The 18,034-nt window shown below is 36.1% G+C and overlaps 1 protein-coding gene across 2 annotated transcripts in view; it reads left to right on the top strand.

The window, feature by feature from the left end:
- LOC114343739 (integrin beta-PS) overlaps positions 1–18,034 on the top strand; it is a 117,507-nt gene that overhangs the window by 53,893 nt on the left and 45,580 nt on the right. For both annotated transcript variants that reach the window (XM_050648319.1, XM_050648320.1), the window contains exon 8: positions 12,250–12,486. In XM_050648319.1, the coding sequence (XP_050504276.1) occupies positions 12,250–12,486 (237 nt within the window). The remainder of the gene's footprint in view (positions 1–12,249; positions 12,487–18,034) is intronic.

Genomic DNA, 18,034 nt, shown 5'->3' with positions numbered 1-18,034 from the left:
CATATCCTAAAAACTTAATCGAGTCACGACAAAAGCTGCTTTTGTCTAAGTTAATTGTCAAATTTGCATCTTTTAGACGCTGAAACAACTGTTGCAATACCGAGATATGAGTTTCAAAATCAGGAGTAATGACAAGGATATCATCAAGATAATATTGACAAAAGGGATCTAAAGCAGGGCCTATTACCAAATCCATTAATCTACACATAGTCTGGGGAGCAGACACCAGACCAAAAGGCATTGTAGTGAACTGATATAATCCTTTGCCATTTACTGCAAAGGCAGTAAGCTTCTTACTCTCTTCGCTCAGTGGAATCTGTAGAAATGCTTTCTTCAAGTCAATAGATGAAATGTACTTTGCGTTTTGTAACTTAGTCAGGATGATATCTATACAAGGTATAGGATAAGCATCCCTGTTCATAGTTATGCTGTTAAGCTTACGACCGTCGAGACAGACACGAAAAGTCCCATCCTTCTTCTTCGTCAACCACAACGGACTACAAAAAGAAGACGAACTGGGCTCAATAATACCAAACTTAAGCATTTCATCTACCTCCTTTACCAAGCTTTCATGCCAGGCTTGAGGCAAGGGATATTGGTATTGCCTGAAGGGCTTAGAAGAACCCACATCAATGTGGTGTTCGATGAGGTGAGTTCTACCTAACTGATTCTTCGAAGAGATAGAAGAGAATGATTTGATAACATTATTCAACTGCTCTAACTCCTGAGGATTAAGTTTACTCATATCTTTAACTGCATTAACACAAGAGATATTAAAAGAAGAGACAGATAAGGAAAATTCAGTAAAATTCAATTCACTATTAAAAGTTTTCAGAAAATCCATCCCTACGATAACTGAATTTTTAACAGAAGGTATAACAAAAAATGTAACCATCCTTTTACACACACTAACAGAAATCTCAGTTGTAAACTGACCTAAAATCGGTTGTTGACCATCAGCCGTAGTCACCTGCAAACTCTCATCCATTCCCATCTTAACATTAGAATTCTGGAGAAATTCCAGACCTAAAGAACCCAAAATAGAGATATTGGACCCTGTGTCCAGTAAAGCTAAACAAGAATGTCCCAAGATAGAGATTTCAAGGTACGGACGATTATCCTTATTTTTAAGAACTAACAATGAATTTATATCAACATCAATAAGAGTAGATAAAGGATTACTTGGAGACACTACAGAAGAATCACAATGCACATAATCAACTAACGTTGTCCTCTTTTCGGTTGGTGTTTGCCGTTGGGTGGCTGCCAGGGACGATCCACCCCTTCTCTCGTTTCCCGAACAAAACTGACATTCGAATTTACGGACCCCTTGACGTCCACATCCATAGTAAAACAGAATTCTAGGCTCAGGACAGTCGTAGTACCCGTGTCCTTGCTGACGACAGTTCCAACAGATAATCTTTGAGTTAGCCAATGTAACAAAAATAAGAAAACTTCTGTTGGAGTGAAAGTAAAGAGAAAGATATACTCCAACAGAAGTAACGAAAAAAAAAGCAGACTATAGGAATAAAAATGAAGAGAGAGTGGGGTGTGTAAAGAAAAGGGTGAAGTGGCTTCTACGTTGAGAAGCCGCAGTAGGAAAAATAAAAAAAATACTACTTTGCAGTAGTACTTAAGAAAGGGGGATTAGAAGGGATAGAAGTAGAAGTGGGAAGAGACAGAGGCAAACTGAATAGAGTTGGCTAGCAAGAGATGCAAGAAAACCACTTGACACTCAAGGATGGATACGGCTCGTTTGCATGCCTGTCGAAGAACAGTAGCTCTATATAGATAGTAATGATGACTAAAAGATGAACTAATAAAATAATAATAATGTACGGAAGAGGAATGAAGATGCATAATTTCTAAAGACGAACAAGATAAATAAATCTAACAAATCATGGGCGCCATGAAAATGATCTTCGATCATTTTCCCAGGTATCTTATACTGTTGTCAAATATTAAATATATCAAACCTGTAATAATGAACATAAAGGAATAATAAAATTCATGATATACAAAATAAATAAACATTTATTAAAATAACTACTAGATTTTTGATAATCTCTGAGTTACACAAATTAAATATAATGTGACTCTAAAATGACATACGTTATATAAAAGCTATATTTGTCTAAGATAATAACAATAATGTGTTACAAATTACCTCTCACTTACATATAGGGTACAACTCACATGAGATTTCTAGCCAATGGTTATAGTACGCTTGCTACGTACAACTAAATGAAACCGACAAAGATGAAAATAATACAAATAAATAGGCCCAAGCCTCACTAAAGGAAAATACAATAATGAAGTAAGTAAGTTAAGTATAAATAGAAATGAAGTTGAGATAAATACCGACGATGACCTAAATTATCCGAACAAATGGAATAAAGCGAATAACAATAAAATATTTGGGAAACAAGCAAGTAATATTACAAAATAAATTTACCCGAATTACATAAACCAATATCAAAGCAATAATAAAGTATTAAAAACCTAATTTTCTCTAGGCTTATTCCTGTGCACAAGAAGTTACCGTAGATACAAAGTTTGGGAACCAAATACAATAATATACAAATATGTCATATTAAAAAAAAACCAGAGGTAAACTAAATCTGGAAAAAAAAATTAATTAACATAGTGCATTAAACCGAGAGTCTAAAATGTAAAAAAAAAACCAATAGTTACTAAAACACACTACTCAATGTTCCCAAACAAATCCAAATGACTCCTAAAAGTCCGCTACTGCATTCCAAAATGAGCACCTGGATGGTACGAAATGGTACCTCCTGTAGGTCCAGGTGTAGAATCGAAAGGAGCCGGAATGGCCCCAAATACTTGCTCCCCCAAGGTGACTAGTGGTTGGCTCTCGGTGTTGTGAGATATGATAAGTTTTCCCGTGAGTGGCTACAAAAACAATTTCCATTTACTTCCATTTCTTTAGTGTAATCAAAGGAAAGAGAGAAGAATAACGAGGAATGTTTTTTTTTTTGATAGATAGTAAGGTAAAAAGTTATTAGTTTAAACACAAAAAATTTACTAAACTATTATTGAAGTCTTGACAACACTTGACCTTGACATGGATTTATGTGATAAGTTCTCTAAGTAAAAGGCATTGTAGTGAACTGATATAATCCTTTGCCATTTACTGCAAAGGCAGTAAGCTTCTTACTCTCTTCGCTCAGTGGAATCTGTAGAAATGCTTTCTTCAAGTCAATAGATGAAATGTACTTTGCGTTTTGTAACTTAGTCAGGATGATATCTATACGAGGTATAGGATAAGCATCCCTGTTCATAGTTATGCTGTTAAGCTTACGACCGTCGAGACAGACACGAAAAGTCCCATCCTTCTTCTTCGTCAACCACAACGGACTACAAAAAGAAGACGAACTGGGCTCAATAATACCAAACTTAAGCATTTCATCTACCTCCTTTACCAAGCTTTCATGCCAGGCTTGAGGCAAGGGATATTGGTATTGCCTGAAGGGCTTAGAAGAACCCACATCAATGTGGTGTTCGATGAGGTGAGTTCTACCTAACTGATTCTTCGAAGAGATAGAAGAGAATGATTTGATAACATTATTCAACTGCTCTAACTCCTGAGCATTAAGTTTACTCATATCTTTAACTGCATTAACACAAGAGATATTAAAAGAAGAGACAGATAAGGAAAATTCAGTAAAATTCAATTCACTATTAAAAGTTTTCAGAAAATCCATCCCTAGGATAACTGAATTTTTAACAGAAGGTATAACAAAAAATGTAACCATCCTTTTACACACACTAACAGAAATCTCAGTTGTAAACTGACCTAAAATCGGTTGAACTTGACCATCAGCTGTAGTCACCTGCAAACTCTCATCCATTCCCATCTTAACGTTAGAATTCTGGAGAAATTCCAGACCTAAAGAACCCAAAATAGAGATATTGGACCCTGTGTCCAGTAAAGCTAAACAAGAATGTCCCAAGATAGAGATTTCAAGGTACGGACGATTATCCTTATTTTTACGAACTAACAATGAATTTATATCAACATCAATAAGAGAAGATAAAGGATTACTTGGAGACACTACAGAAGAATCACAATGCACATAATCAACTAACGTTGTCCTCTTTTCGGTTGGTGTTTGCCGTTATGAGGTCGTTTGTCTTTCAGTAGAGGGTGAGATGATTGACTTGTGGAAGCTTGTGCTTCCAGAGCAGGTAGGAACTCCTTTTGGATAGTCCTATCAGGGAAATTGAATCAATCCCTGCCTTCTGCAGATTCCAGGTGTTTCCTGACCCGGGAAACTAGTACCTGCTAAGGGTCCCCTGTCCAGGGTCACGGATGAAGCCCACAACGGCATCCAGGGCGGAGAAGAAGGTCTTCACAACGGTCTGGAGGACGGAGGTGGCAGCCCCCTGGTTTTAGGGCTTGTATAAAATCGAACCTGGAAATCGGCAGCTGGTTTTTACAGCGGTGTAGAAAGCCAAGGGAATGACGACTACACTATTTTTCCCAGGTTAATCAATATGGCTGAGGAAATAAACGATGGCCCCGAGTACGGGCGCTTCTTAAATGGGGCAGGGGTGCGAAGAATCTCCCGCTTGGCCAAATTTGATATACAGAGAAGTTGTAGAATAGGCACATGGAATGTGCGGAGTTTATATGAACCAGGAAAAACACACAATGCCATAAATGAGATGAAAAGGCTGCAAATATCAATTATGGGTATAAGTGAAATGCGATGGCCCGGATCTGGCCAATGCCATGTGGATGATCATGAAGTATATTATGCAGGAGAAGAGAGTAATTACCATCGTCATGGTGTAGGATTCATAGTCTCAAACGAGGTTAGCAAATGTGTTAGAGCGGTATGCCAGGTATCTGAACGAGTCATAATGATTCAGTTGAACGCGAAACCCAGAAACATAAATTTAATACAAGTGTATGCACCGACAGCGGAAAGTGAACTGGAAGAACTTGACAAGTTCTACGCCGATGTAAAAACTGTTACCGACCAACTCAAGACTAGAGATCTCACCATTCTGATGGGTGACCTTAATGCTAAGATAGGAAAAGGCAGACAAAGTAATATTATTGGCTGTTATGGACTGGGCGATAGAAATGAAAGGGGAGACTATTTCGCAGATTTTTGCAAAGAACATAATCTATGTATAATGAATACCTTTTTCAAATTACCTAAAAGGAGATTATATACGTGGAAATCTCCAGCAGATACCCCCAATAATATCGTAAGAAACCAAATTGACTACATAACAATCAGTGAGCGTTACAGAAATGCAGTAAAGTCTGTAAAAACCTATCCTGGCGCCGATGTGCCATCTGATCACAATCTATTGTTAGCCGAAATAAAATTAAAACTTAAACGGATAAAACAACCACGATCCTCTAACAAACTGGATACCGATTTTATTAGAAACAACAGTCAGGGGATTTCAAACAATTTAGAGAGCAATTTTGAGAATAGCGAACAACAAGAATCTATCGAGGATCATTGGAACCAAATCAAAACGATTATAAGCAACTCAACTCCAAACTTCAAAGAGAAAAATCAAAAGAAGCAACAGTGGATGAACGATGAGATTTTGAATTTGATGGAAAAAAGACGCAAATTTAAGAATCAAAACATCGAAATGTATAAACGCATTAATAAAGAGATAAGGACTAAAATACGAGCGGCAAAAGAAACATACTTTGAAAAAAAATGTTTAGAAATTGAAGAGTTGCAGAGAAAACATGATTCATTTAATATGTATAAAAAAATAAAAGAACTCACCGGTCAGAAGAAAAAATATGCAAATAACATCGTTGATAGAGACGGAAAACTGATTATCACTGATTTGGATAAAATAGACAGATGGAAAGAATACATTGAGGAACTGTTTAATGATGAAAGGCCCGAGCTTGAAATTAACGAAGTAGTTACAGGACCTGACATAACTATGGACGAAATTGAACAAGCAATAAGATTAGCAAAGACCAGAAAAGCGACGGGACCAGACGAAATACCGAATGAAATAATAAAGCTCTTCGAAAATTCAGGTAAAAGATCTCTCCTTCATCTTTTTAATAAAGTTTATCAAACTGGCTATATACCAACGGATTGGCTGCTGTCGACTTTTGTGACGATAGCTAAAAAAGCAAACGCGAAAAGATGTAGTGACTACCGAACCATTAGCTTGATGAGTCATGTTTTAAATATATTTCTACGAATTTTGCACTCTAGGATGTACCAAAAAATAGAAGAACAGCTTGGTGATACACAGTTTGGATTCCACAATAACCTTGGGACCAGAGAAGCACTGTTTAGTATTCAGGTTATGGTACAGAGATGCAGAGATGTCGGACATCCGGTTTATATGTGTTTCATTGTCTTTGAGAAGGCCTTTGTTCAATCTCAAATTAATCCCGTAATTTGTAATCTCACATTTTTTCTTAACTTGCTAAACTTTTATAGTTTCACCGTGTATGATTGAAACATTGGGAAACATCGAGTAATATTTTAATAATTAGAGTCCATTCAACCTGCAAACTTAATAAAATGCCAAATAATATATTTTTCAATTGAACTTCGCAAGTTTTGCAATAGCTTCCTTTAAACTGTAGTTGCAATCTTTCAACATGCAAAGTCCGTAGTTCGGTTGTCAAGCAACTTATTGATGAATTGTATATTTTGACGAGATTATAAATTAACCAAAGGGATTATTTTGGGTTGCAGTCTAATTGAAATAGTTACCTCGTTAACAAGTGCGTAAGTCGTTATTAGAAGTTACGCCGAGTGTAATTATTATCAGTAGCTGTCATTAAAGGCAGTCTATCATAGAAAGTTACCTGAACATCATCTATAGTGTAATTACGTAGCTGTCAATAAAACCATATTTTTTCTCCACACTCAAACATTTATTTACCATCGTCGATCGAGAAGAAGCGGACAAAGGGGCATTACAAAACAATTCGATCCTGAGATCTACGTCGAATTGTCCAGCCTTTGATCGGGTAAAACATACGGAAATGATTGCTATTCTTCAGAAAGTGGGTATTGATGATAAAGACCTACGCATTATCAAAAATCTTTACTGGCATCAACGTGCAAACATCAGGATTGGCTGGGACACGTCTGAAGAACTTCAAATACGAAGAGGAGTAAGGCAGGGCTGCATTTTGTCCCCACTAATATTTAACATCTATTCTGAGTTTGTTTTCAATAAAGCAGTGGATAATGCTCAATGTGGTATCAAAATGAATGGCGTCAGGATTAATAATTTGAGATATGCGGATGACACGGTGTTAATTGCGAGCAATTATGAAGAACTTCAACATCTGATTAATAGGATTACCACAACGTGTGATGAATATGGACTCAAGCTAAACACCGCAAAGACCAAGGTGATGGTTGTCAGTAAGACGCCAATACAACCGGAAGTAGTAACAGCTTATGGTGAACAATTAGAAAGAACTAACAGTATCACCTACCTTGGTTGTAATCTAAATGAGAACTGGGACATGAGCAAAGAAATTAGAATACGTATAGAGAAGGCCAGAGCTGCATTCTTTAAGATAAAGAAACTTTTATGTGGAAACAACGTTACTTTGAATCTTAAAATTAGATTAGTGAGATGTTATGTGTTCTCTACTCTTTTGTACGGTGTCGAAGGTTGGACTTTAACAGATACTCTTCTCAAGAAATTGGAGCTTTTGAAATTTTGGTATACCGAAGAATCCTACGAATAAGTTGGGTGGATAGAGTTCGTAACGAAGTTGTTTTGCACCGGATGGGAAAAGTCACAGAAGTCGTCAGAACAGTTAAAAATCGAAAACTTGAATATTTTGGCCATGTTATGCGACACCCAGAGAGATATAATATACTCCATTTAATAATACAAGGCAAGGTAGACGGAAGAAGAGGGCCAGGTCGAAGGAGAACGTCATGGCTTAAAAACCTGAGAGAATGGTATAACAGATCCTCTGCATCCCTTTTCCGAGCTGCCGTTAACAAAATTACTATAGCCAATTTGATAGCCAACGTTCGATAATCGAGCACGGCACATGAAGAAAAAGAAGTGCTTCCAGACTCGAGGAATTGGTTCCGTGGTTTTGATGAGTTTCGGTAGTATTCCCTGTATCTTGATGAGGGGCGGCTGCCAGGGACGATCCACCCCTTCTCTCGTTTCCCGAACAAAACTGACATTCGAATTTACGGACCCCTTGACGTCCAAATCCATAGCAAAACCGAATTCTAGGCTCAGGACAGTCGTAGTACCCGTGTCCTTGCTGACGACAGTTCCAACAGATAATCTTTGAGTTGAAGACAGATACATTCCCAGACCGAGAATAATTTGGCCTACCAGAATAGGATGGTTCGTTATTTTTAAAATTAGAACGACTAGGGACTAAAGTGTCAGAAGACCATGACAAAACTTCTTCCAACTTCTTACATTTTTCGGTAACATCAGCAATAGACGGAATATCTGTAAGTGCAAGGCTGGAATGATACGACGGCAACCAATTCTTCTTAATAATCCTAACTATATGTGACTCAGACAGAGGAACCTCCAAACGCTTACATAAACTTACAATTTCGTTAATGAAAATAGTGACTTTTTGTTGAGGAGCTTGTTTACGTGATTTAATGTCGTCCAATAAAGTGTCCTCATAATTATAAGGAAGAAAATCCGACTTAAGCTTGGCAACTAACTGTTGCCATGAAGTAAAACCACCTCGATTATTGAGGTACCAAGTAAAAGCTGAATCTTTAAACAAGTCCCCAGCGGACGAAAAGCACTCATCCTCAGTATTCCCACGTGCTATACGCAGACACTCTATCTTTTCCAAAAAACTAACAACATTTTCATCTGAACTACCCGAAAAACATACACCCCATTTATGAATAGGAGCTGACTTAAAGATAGGAAATGAGTTTACCGAAACACTAGGGTTATGAGGGGTGGAGTGAGCCTGTGGAACTACCTTATACTCAAGTTCGCCTTCCAGATTAAGTATTTTGAAGTTGAGAGACTTCTTAATGGCATCCTCTTCCTCATTTACCGACTCTAACAAATGAACCCTACCTGAAACATGACCTAAACGGGAAGTCAAGCGACCATATACTACATCACTATGGGAGCCAACAAAAGAGCTAATTTGGGCCTTTAGATCTGCAAGGGTGACTTCTATTTCACGGACCTCATCAGCAAAATTTAAGGGGAAAGCTGACAGAACAGCATGACTCCGATTTGCTGAAGCCTGTTTCAACGCACCTGTCAACACGACCCTTTTAGCCTGATCCGTGGTTAAAGATGGATCAGCTAACTGACGGATTTTCAACTCATAATCTAATTCAGAAGATAACAGATGTTCTGCCTTAAAAGATGCCATTTTACACAACTGGGGAATACACTTGAGAATGAGAAATACAAGTAGGAAAAGTTCAACTTACTCTCTGTCCTCAAGCTAATGTTCGAGTGAATACTTATACCAGTAATGTTTGTTTGTCCGTCCAGTCGTGAAAACCAATGCACTGCACTGCTACAACTCCAGAGATACCTAAAAATTTCAAAAATGTTACCAAGAGGTAGTGAAGTGATTTACTAGGATGCCACCGCAGACTTTTATAAAAGGTGACGTTATTAACTTTAAGTATTTAGAATTTTTAAATATATTTTTTTTCTTCTCTTTCCATCCCACGTTGGGCGCCAATTTGTAACCCAATACTCTGGGTATTGTGAATGAGAGGGAGTAAAAAGGTAAAATTGAGATAGAAGTAGAATAGGGAAGTTATTGAAGATATTAATTAAGAAGGACTTAGCTCAGAAGACTAACTTAAATAGGCAGAGAGACACTAAATCTCAAAGGGGGAAGTTCGGGCTAGCTTTTTACACTAAATATTTGTTTTTGAAATGTGAAACAAAGATATTGTATGATGATATAGTATATACAAAGACGAAGATGAGACCTTTTTCTTAATACAAAAACTCAATGCGACTAGATGAGACACTGGAAATAAAAGGGTACGAACAGTACGATAAGTGAAGAAGAAGAAAATGGGCGCCAACTCGGGCTATCTTGACCTAGAATTTGAAAAGCTAATTTTACTTTACCTTTAGCGAAGAAAACTACCTTCTGGGCCTAGAATTTGAACAGCTCGAGATTTTTGTAACGAACAACAAGAAATCAAATAAATAAATGACACTGGAGACAATTTCCTGAAACAACGCAAAAATTCAATATTTACCTTGTAATGCTATGTTATGTACTGTAGTAAGAACTGAAATAAAAGGCAAAATACTATTGACAAATATATTTACAATAAATATACTAAAGAATATCAAAATAGCTTTTATTTATATATGTAACAGCCTACAGTAATATAAACAATAGTGGTGTAGAAATAGATACGGCCAAAAGACCACTAACAAATAGCAAAAATCACCACTATTGTGCCAAGTAAACAAATATTAGTAAGATTCAATAATCAAGTCCGGGAGAATAGCCAAATGTTAGTATATAAATAATGGTCCTGGGACTGACAAGTGTTCAAGTAGCTAACGTTCCAGATCTATGTGCTCGTAGTATACTTACAACATAGATACTGGAGATATACAGAAAACGCTAGATATGAGTCGGTCAGAAACTCTTTTAATTAAATTTTGTTTGTAAAAACCCTTTTAACTTTGAAAATTACTGTTGTGGATAACCCTTTAATACCCCTATTTCTCTTTTCTATTAAATTTTCAAAAACTTGATTTATTCTCAATTATTATTATCCATTATTTATTTAATATTTATTTGAAATCCTATTTTAAAAATGTACCTAATTATGTGCACACAAAAAGTTTACAGGTTATTATATTATAGTTAGGAATGAGAAGCAACTTGACTTTACTTTAACAACAAAAAAAAAATAAACTAAAAGCTTATCTTATCTTCCACACTGGTATTCCCACGAAGACAGGTCTATTTAGGACGAAATCCTCTTAGCACTACAACATCTAAAGCGTCTGGAAGGCTGTTGGAAACAAAGTCAAGTTACAGGTGTCCTTAGGATGCTCTACAACATTCCAAGGATTTGGACTATGGGATGCGGCGAAGTCTACAAAGTAACATAATGAATATTTAAAAGTTTCCATGAGTAACTGCAACAGTTTAGATTTCCCGTACCAGACCAAACAAAACATTACTGATTCCTCCCAAACAAAACATTAGGTTATGTCTAAATCTGTGACGAACTGAGTGGTTGTCAGTCCAAGCATTTAAAGAAGCATGCGAGTTCACATGCACCTGCGCGATAAAACTTCAAAATCATTGGTATCTTTTTTATTCGATCATCAAAAAAAAAACTGATAAGTAAATGGACAAGAAATGATTTTCAAATGGAAGCTTTACATAAAAACTACATGAAATTCTCCTGTTCCTCGCAAATTAGATCCCAAAATTACGATATAAATTATGAATTTAGGCTGTTTTCAATAAGAAATAATAATTCAAGGCTTACCTAGAATGTGTGTGCAGCTGACAGTTATTAATAATTGGTCGCCATCGCCATTACGGTGTGGTTTTGAAACTTAAATTCGTATAACTTTGGTTACTGTGGATTTAACCGTTGGATTTTTGGATAAATAGTATTTATGATGTCTTTATTTCATTTAAATGGCGTATATTTGATTGATTCTAGATCTTCGCCGCTTAAAAAAGAGAAATTGTGCTGCACACTATATACGCTCTTGATGAGTTTCTGACCAAAACTGCCGGAATTTCGATCGATAACGGAAATCGATCGCGGCGCGCAAGCCATCTGATGGTAAAAATACCTTTTAATTTTATCGCTGGCGGCACGAAAAGAAATTTCTGGAGGGATAGTACTTGTTAACTTTATTTATTTATTTAAATTGAATTAATCGCAAATCAATGTATTTCATTTTAAATGGTCCGTAGCATAACTGCTACAGCGGCCACACATTTAATTTACCAGAAATCAAAATCTTAGAAACAAAAAACAATTATAAAAAAGATTTCTCGAAATATAGGTACCACATAAACAAAAATAAAAATTCAATTAATTATAAGACAGACACTAATAGGTTGTGCGACATTTATTGCAATATTTTAAAATTCTGATAACACAAATAAATATTCAACGAAATATCGAATAAGGAATAAATGTAGGTAGACATATCAGTTTTGCTATGTATTTATAGAAATAAATATTCATTTTTGTCTTTAAAAGTTTTCTTTATTTTCAGTATTATCAAGAACATGCCCCGGTATGTTCAAGGATGGGTACATACAAATGCGGCATATGTGAATGCAATCCCGGAAATTTCGGGAAACATTGTGAATGCATCGCAGATGATATATATACCAACATAACTGCCAACTATTGTAGTCCTCCGAATGCACCAAATGAGTTAGAATGCTCTGGCAGAGGACAATGCGTCTGCAATAAATGTGTGTGTGAGGCAAGAGAGAACGAAAATGAGGTTAGTATTATCATCATCAATGGTGCTACAGCCCTATGGAAGAGCTTCGACCTTCCCAAGTTTATTACGCCAGTCAGTCCTATCCATTGCCAACCGTTGACAGTTTGCTGCGTCTATTTTTCTCCCATCCTCATCTACACCATCCTTCCATCTGAGTTTTGGCCTACCCCTATTTCTACTTCCCACAGGTTGTGACATAAGGATTCTTCAAGGAGGGTTGTTCTGCTGTGATCTTGCTAGATGTTCTGCCCATCTTAGTCTTCCAATTTTTATAAGAGATACCACGTCTTTAGCACCAAATTTTTGTTTATATCTGTGGTATAACTCGTAGTTGTACTTCCTCCTCCAAACACCATTTTCACAGATGCCACCGAATATTCCTCTCAGGATCCTTCGTTCAAATATAAGCAGAAGGTTTTCATCTGCATTGGAGCTGGTCCATGCCTCCGATCCATATGTCAACACTGGTTGTATAAGGGTTTTGTATATGGTTATTTTTGTTTTTTGGCTTAAGTTACCACTTTTCATATGTCTACTCAGTCTAAAATAGCATTTGTTTGCTAGAATTATCCTTCGTTTGATTTCTTCCATCATGATGATCTCCTGGATGATTAGGGAGCCTAAGTATGTGAATTTGTCCACCACTTCAAAGGTAGAGTTATCAACCTTGAATTGGTGACCGATGTTTCTGGCTCTATTGTTGGGTGTTGATGCCATCATCTTAGTTTTCTCCTCGTTTACTTGCAGGCCCATATTTTTTAGAGGCATTTGAGAAGGTGGTATACATTTCTTCTAGCTTGCGTGTTGTTAGGGCAACTAGGTCCTGTTGTCTATTCGAACATCTCTGACCGCCTTTTCCAGGCTATGTTCCATGTCTCCAGACAGGGAGATGAGCTACACGCCAGCGCAGCGCATCCCCCTGTCGCAGCCCATCATGCGTTTCAAATGCCTGTGATTGTTCGCCCTGTATTTCGACTTTGCAAACAACTTTACGCATTGTAGCCTTAACCAATCTTATTAGTTTATTAGGGATGTGGAATTCATTCATGGCTTCATACAATTTATTTTTTAGGATACTATCATAGGCCGATTTAAAATCTACGAAAAGATATTATGTGCCGATATTGAATTCATTTTTCCAGTATTTGCCTTAGCATAAAGATATGGTCTGTTGTTGATCGACCAGGCCTAAAACCACTTTGATATTCTTCAAGAAGCTCCTCTGAATGTGCACTTAGGCGACTATACTAAGATACAATATTTTGTAAGCTGTATTAAGGAGGGTTATTCCCCTATAGTTTCTACATTCCAATTGATCACCCTTTTTGTGTAGCGGGCAAACGATTCCAATACACCACTCTTCTGGGATTTGTTCCTCATTCCAGGCTCTTAGTATTATTTTATATATTTGATTAGCCAGAGTAGCACCTCCATATTTAATAAGTTCTGCGGGTATACCATCACTTCCTGGAGATTTACTTTTTTAGGTTTTTCATTGCATCCCGTACTTCTTGAATTGATTTAGGCTCTAATGGTGTATTGTTGCTTGCTCCTGGGGGTGGTTGATTTGGATCTTCTACTTCGATAGTAAGTAGTTCTTTATAGTGTTCCACCCACCTTTTCAATATTTCTTCTTTTGTATTGAGTATGTGCCCCTTCTTATCCTTACATAATCTTAGCCTTGGTTTGAATTCCTTTCTTTTTCTTGCATTATTCAGAGTTTTATAGAATTTTCTTGTTTCATTTTCCTGTTTTAATGTCTTAAGTTCTTCGAGTATTCTGTTTTCATAAATTGGCTTTAGTAGCGTAATTCGCGAGGTTATTATTAAGTAGAACAAAAATTACGAACTACATTGTGATCATACATTTTTTATTTGTAGATTGTTTTTGAAATTTTTCTTAAGGTGATACAGTAGCGATCAACAGGTGGCAACAAACGCGGTCCAATATTGCGGAAGTTCTGCGAACTTTCAAAAGTGAGGCAACAGTGCGTCGGTAATTCGCCACACTGACAGTGACGTTTATACTATCAAAAACCACGGTTATTAGACTTTATTACGGTTGTCTTGTCCGACGGTGGTGGGGAGACTTATATTTTTGACTTTACGTCACAAGAGTTTACATTCCCATATTTTTAAATGATTTTTGATCATTGAATGTGTGTTATTGTGTATATATGTGTATTATTTGTGTTATTATGAAATAATAAGACAAATAGTACACATTTTATCTTATACCGGGTGGTGAATCGTAAAAAGGGCCATAGGAAACTCAATGTAAAATTCTAAATTGTTGAATTCCTGCTTCCCTAATTATTTTACATCAAAAGTCATGAGAGAAATATTTGTAGAGAATTAAAATCTGTATTAAAATCAAAAGTTAAAATTGTTCTACGATTTAAATGCATTCCAAAATTTTGAAAAATATGATACATTTGCCACAATAGGTATGCGTGTAAAAGTAAGGCCACACGTTACTATTTAACTGACAGTGCTCACACCATTGACTGAATAAAAAATTCAATATTTGAATAAAAAATCTTTATTATTAATCCTTTCTCCGCAACTGAGGGTATCTTATCAACTGTATTGTTTTTAAACAATAGATGATAAAATAAAAAATATTGACAGTTCAAAAATGTGAACATTATTGCATTGTGTGTGGCCGGAAGTTTGGGCGGAAAACTAAAATGTATTACATTTTTACAAAATTTTGGAATATGTTTAATTACGTAGACCAATTTTAACAGTTATTTCCAATACAGATTTCAATCCTCTACAAATAGTTTCTAATGTCTTTTGATGTAAAATAATTATTAGGGATGCTGGAATTCAACAGTTCAGAATTTTACATTGAGTTAATGCAAAATTTTGACGCATGTCAAAATTCTCAATGTGTTTTAATTGTATTAATTTTTTTCGAACCCTGAGAAAACTAATAAATATTTTTGAAAAATTTAAACTCAGAATGAAAGACTACATTATTACCGAGGGCTGAAAGACCCTGAAAACTTCTATAATGTTTATTTTAATAAGTTACAGGTCTGAAAATAAAAGAGAAGTGTGATATTTAATTTCAAATATTTCATTCAATAGAATCTGCTTGTTTATTCTAAGGGGCTTTCCGCCCTCGGTAATAATGTAATCTTGCATTCTGCGTTTAAACTTTTCTAAAATACTTGGTTTTCTCAGGATTCGGATAAAATCATATTACGATTCAAATGACAGTAAACTCTCGTGACGTAATCTCACCCTTAATGTTCATTGGTTAGTCGATTTAGGCAACCGTAGTAATGTCTAAGAACTAAGAACCGTGATCAAAAACAATAATTTTTATACACATAGGCGCGAAATGTTGCCAAGTCAGCGACGTTCGATTTCTTGTTATAAAAAAATCGATTTTTAGTAGTTCCAAGATTACACAAAATCTAGGCATGGGATAAAAAAGTTTATTTGAAGAAAATGTATTTTTTTGTCTTTCTTAATGGCGGTACAGGCTCCTTTTTTCAATATTTTATTTAGTTGTAGAGTAATTTCCACATACCAATATTTCTGAAATTGGGCTCTGTACCGCCATTCTTTAGTATATTACGAATATGTGTGCCAAATATCTCGACAAAATATTCAAAATTAGAGCCTCAATCTTCGAACGCGTTTGTTGCTACCTGTTGATCGCTACTGTTTCCTCTTAACTTCAAAATATTTTATAGATATTCCAGTCTATACAGTATTTAATACACTTCTTCTTTTTCTATTGACTTTACAGTCCAGATTGAACCTTGGCCCTCTGTTTATTTCTGCCTCCAATGTAGAGAGCGCGCCAATCCGCAGCGTCTGTTTTGATCTTCTTGCATTTTACTATCTGGGAATATTCTTGGTAATATGTAATCATCATCATCATCATAATTTCTCAACCTCTTGCAACCACTGTTGGATATAGGTCTCCTCCATATTCTTCCATTGTTCTCTATCTCGTGCCTTCTGTATCCAATTTGCCACTGTTTTTCTTAAGTCATCCATTCATATTTTTGGTGGTATACCTTGGTGTCTTTTATCTTCTCTAGATCTCTTTCTATGAGTCTTCTGGTCCACCTATTATAATTTAAACGTGCTACATATCCAGCACGTCTCCATTTGGCTTGTGCAGTATTTTCTATGACATCTGTCACTTTAGTCCTCTCTCTCACTATCCTATTTAGTACCATATCTTTGCTTGTTCTTCCCAACATTGCTCTTTCCATTTTTCTTTGGGTTGTTCTCAATTTATTTGCAAAATATTTAGTCAATGTTATGGTTTCGGAACCATATGTTATTACTGGCTGTATGCATTGGTTGTAAACTTTTTTCTTCAAGCAAATCGGTAGCGTTCCTTTTTAGTCGATTAAATGAAGCATTTTGGCTCGCAATTTTTTCGTCCAGCATGGATTTACTTGGAATTTTCACAGAAGGTAGGTGTAATAATGAAAACCTTGAGAATTAAAGGTTTTAATAAACTAAAATTGTACATACATTATGATTGACAAACTGTGATATAATGATATGACAATGACATGACATTGACATGAGTGAATGACATAATGACAATAATAACAATAATAGTTATGCAGAAAGGAACACCACATTCATCCACGCTGTTAGTTTCTGACATAATCTTGTAAATGGGAAGGAGGCTTTCTTATTCGCTTTTGCAATATCAGTTCTGGGGGAACTGAAGTTGAAGTAGTTGGACCGTCACCAGGAGCAGAAAAAGGTTGTTGAAGTTGACTATCTATGGTATTAATTTCTTCTACACTGTTCAATGGTTCCATGTTTTGATTTATCATGGGGGACTGGTTTTCTACATGTTTTTCATTATCTTCAATAGTTGCCTCATCTACTGCCAAAAGGGAAGTATTTCCTCTCGGAGCTAAGTGTCGGACCGATACTGTGGTTTCATTTCCATTTGGTAATCTGACATGTGCATAGTCTGAATTTGCTTCTAGGAGTTGGACTTCTTCCACCAGAGGTTCATATTTCGAATTTCTAACATGTTTCTTGAGGAAAACAGTTCCAGGAGTACTAAGCCAAGTTGGAATAGATGTACCATTTGTTGATCTTCTGGGATGATTAAACATACGTTCGTGTGGAGTACAGTTAGTAGAGGTACACAGTAAAGATCTAATTGAATGTAAAGAATCAGGTAGTACATCTTGCCATTGGTTTATGTGAAGATTTCTAGATTTAATTGCTAGTTGAACTGTTTTCCAAATGATACCATTATATCTTTCACATTGTCCATTTCCTTGAGGGTTGTATGGAGTTGTATGACTGGAAGCAACACCATGACTTGTTAGGAATGATTTTACCTCAGCAGACAAGAATGAAGATCCTCTATCGCTGTGAATATATGCAGGAGTTCCGAAAGTAGTAAACAACTCAGTTAAACAACTGATGACTGTTGAAGATGATAAATTTGAGCATGGGAATGCAAATGGAAACCTTGAATATTCATCTACAATATTCAGCAGATATTTATTTTGATTGTTAGATGGTAAAGGTCCTTTAAAGTC

Source organism: Diabrotica virgifera, chromosome 4, assembly GCF_917563875.1.
Source record: "Diabrotica virgifera virgifera chromosome 4, PGI_DIABVI_V3a".
NCBI classification, from domain to species: domain Eukaryota; kingdom Metazoa; phylum Arthropoda; class Insecta; order Coleoptera; family Chrysomelidae; genus Diabrotica; species Diabrotica virgifera.
Note: the sequence above shows the minus strand (reverse complement) of the source record. Positions and strands in the feature narration are given on the sequence as shown.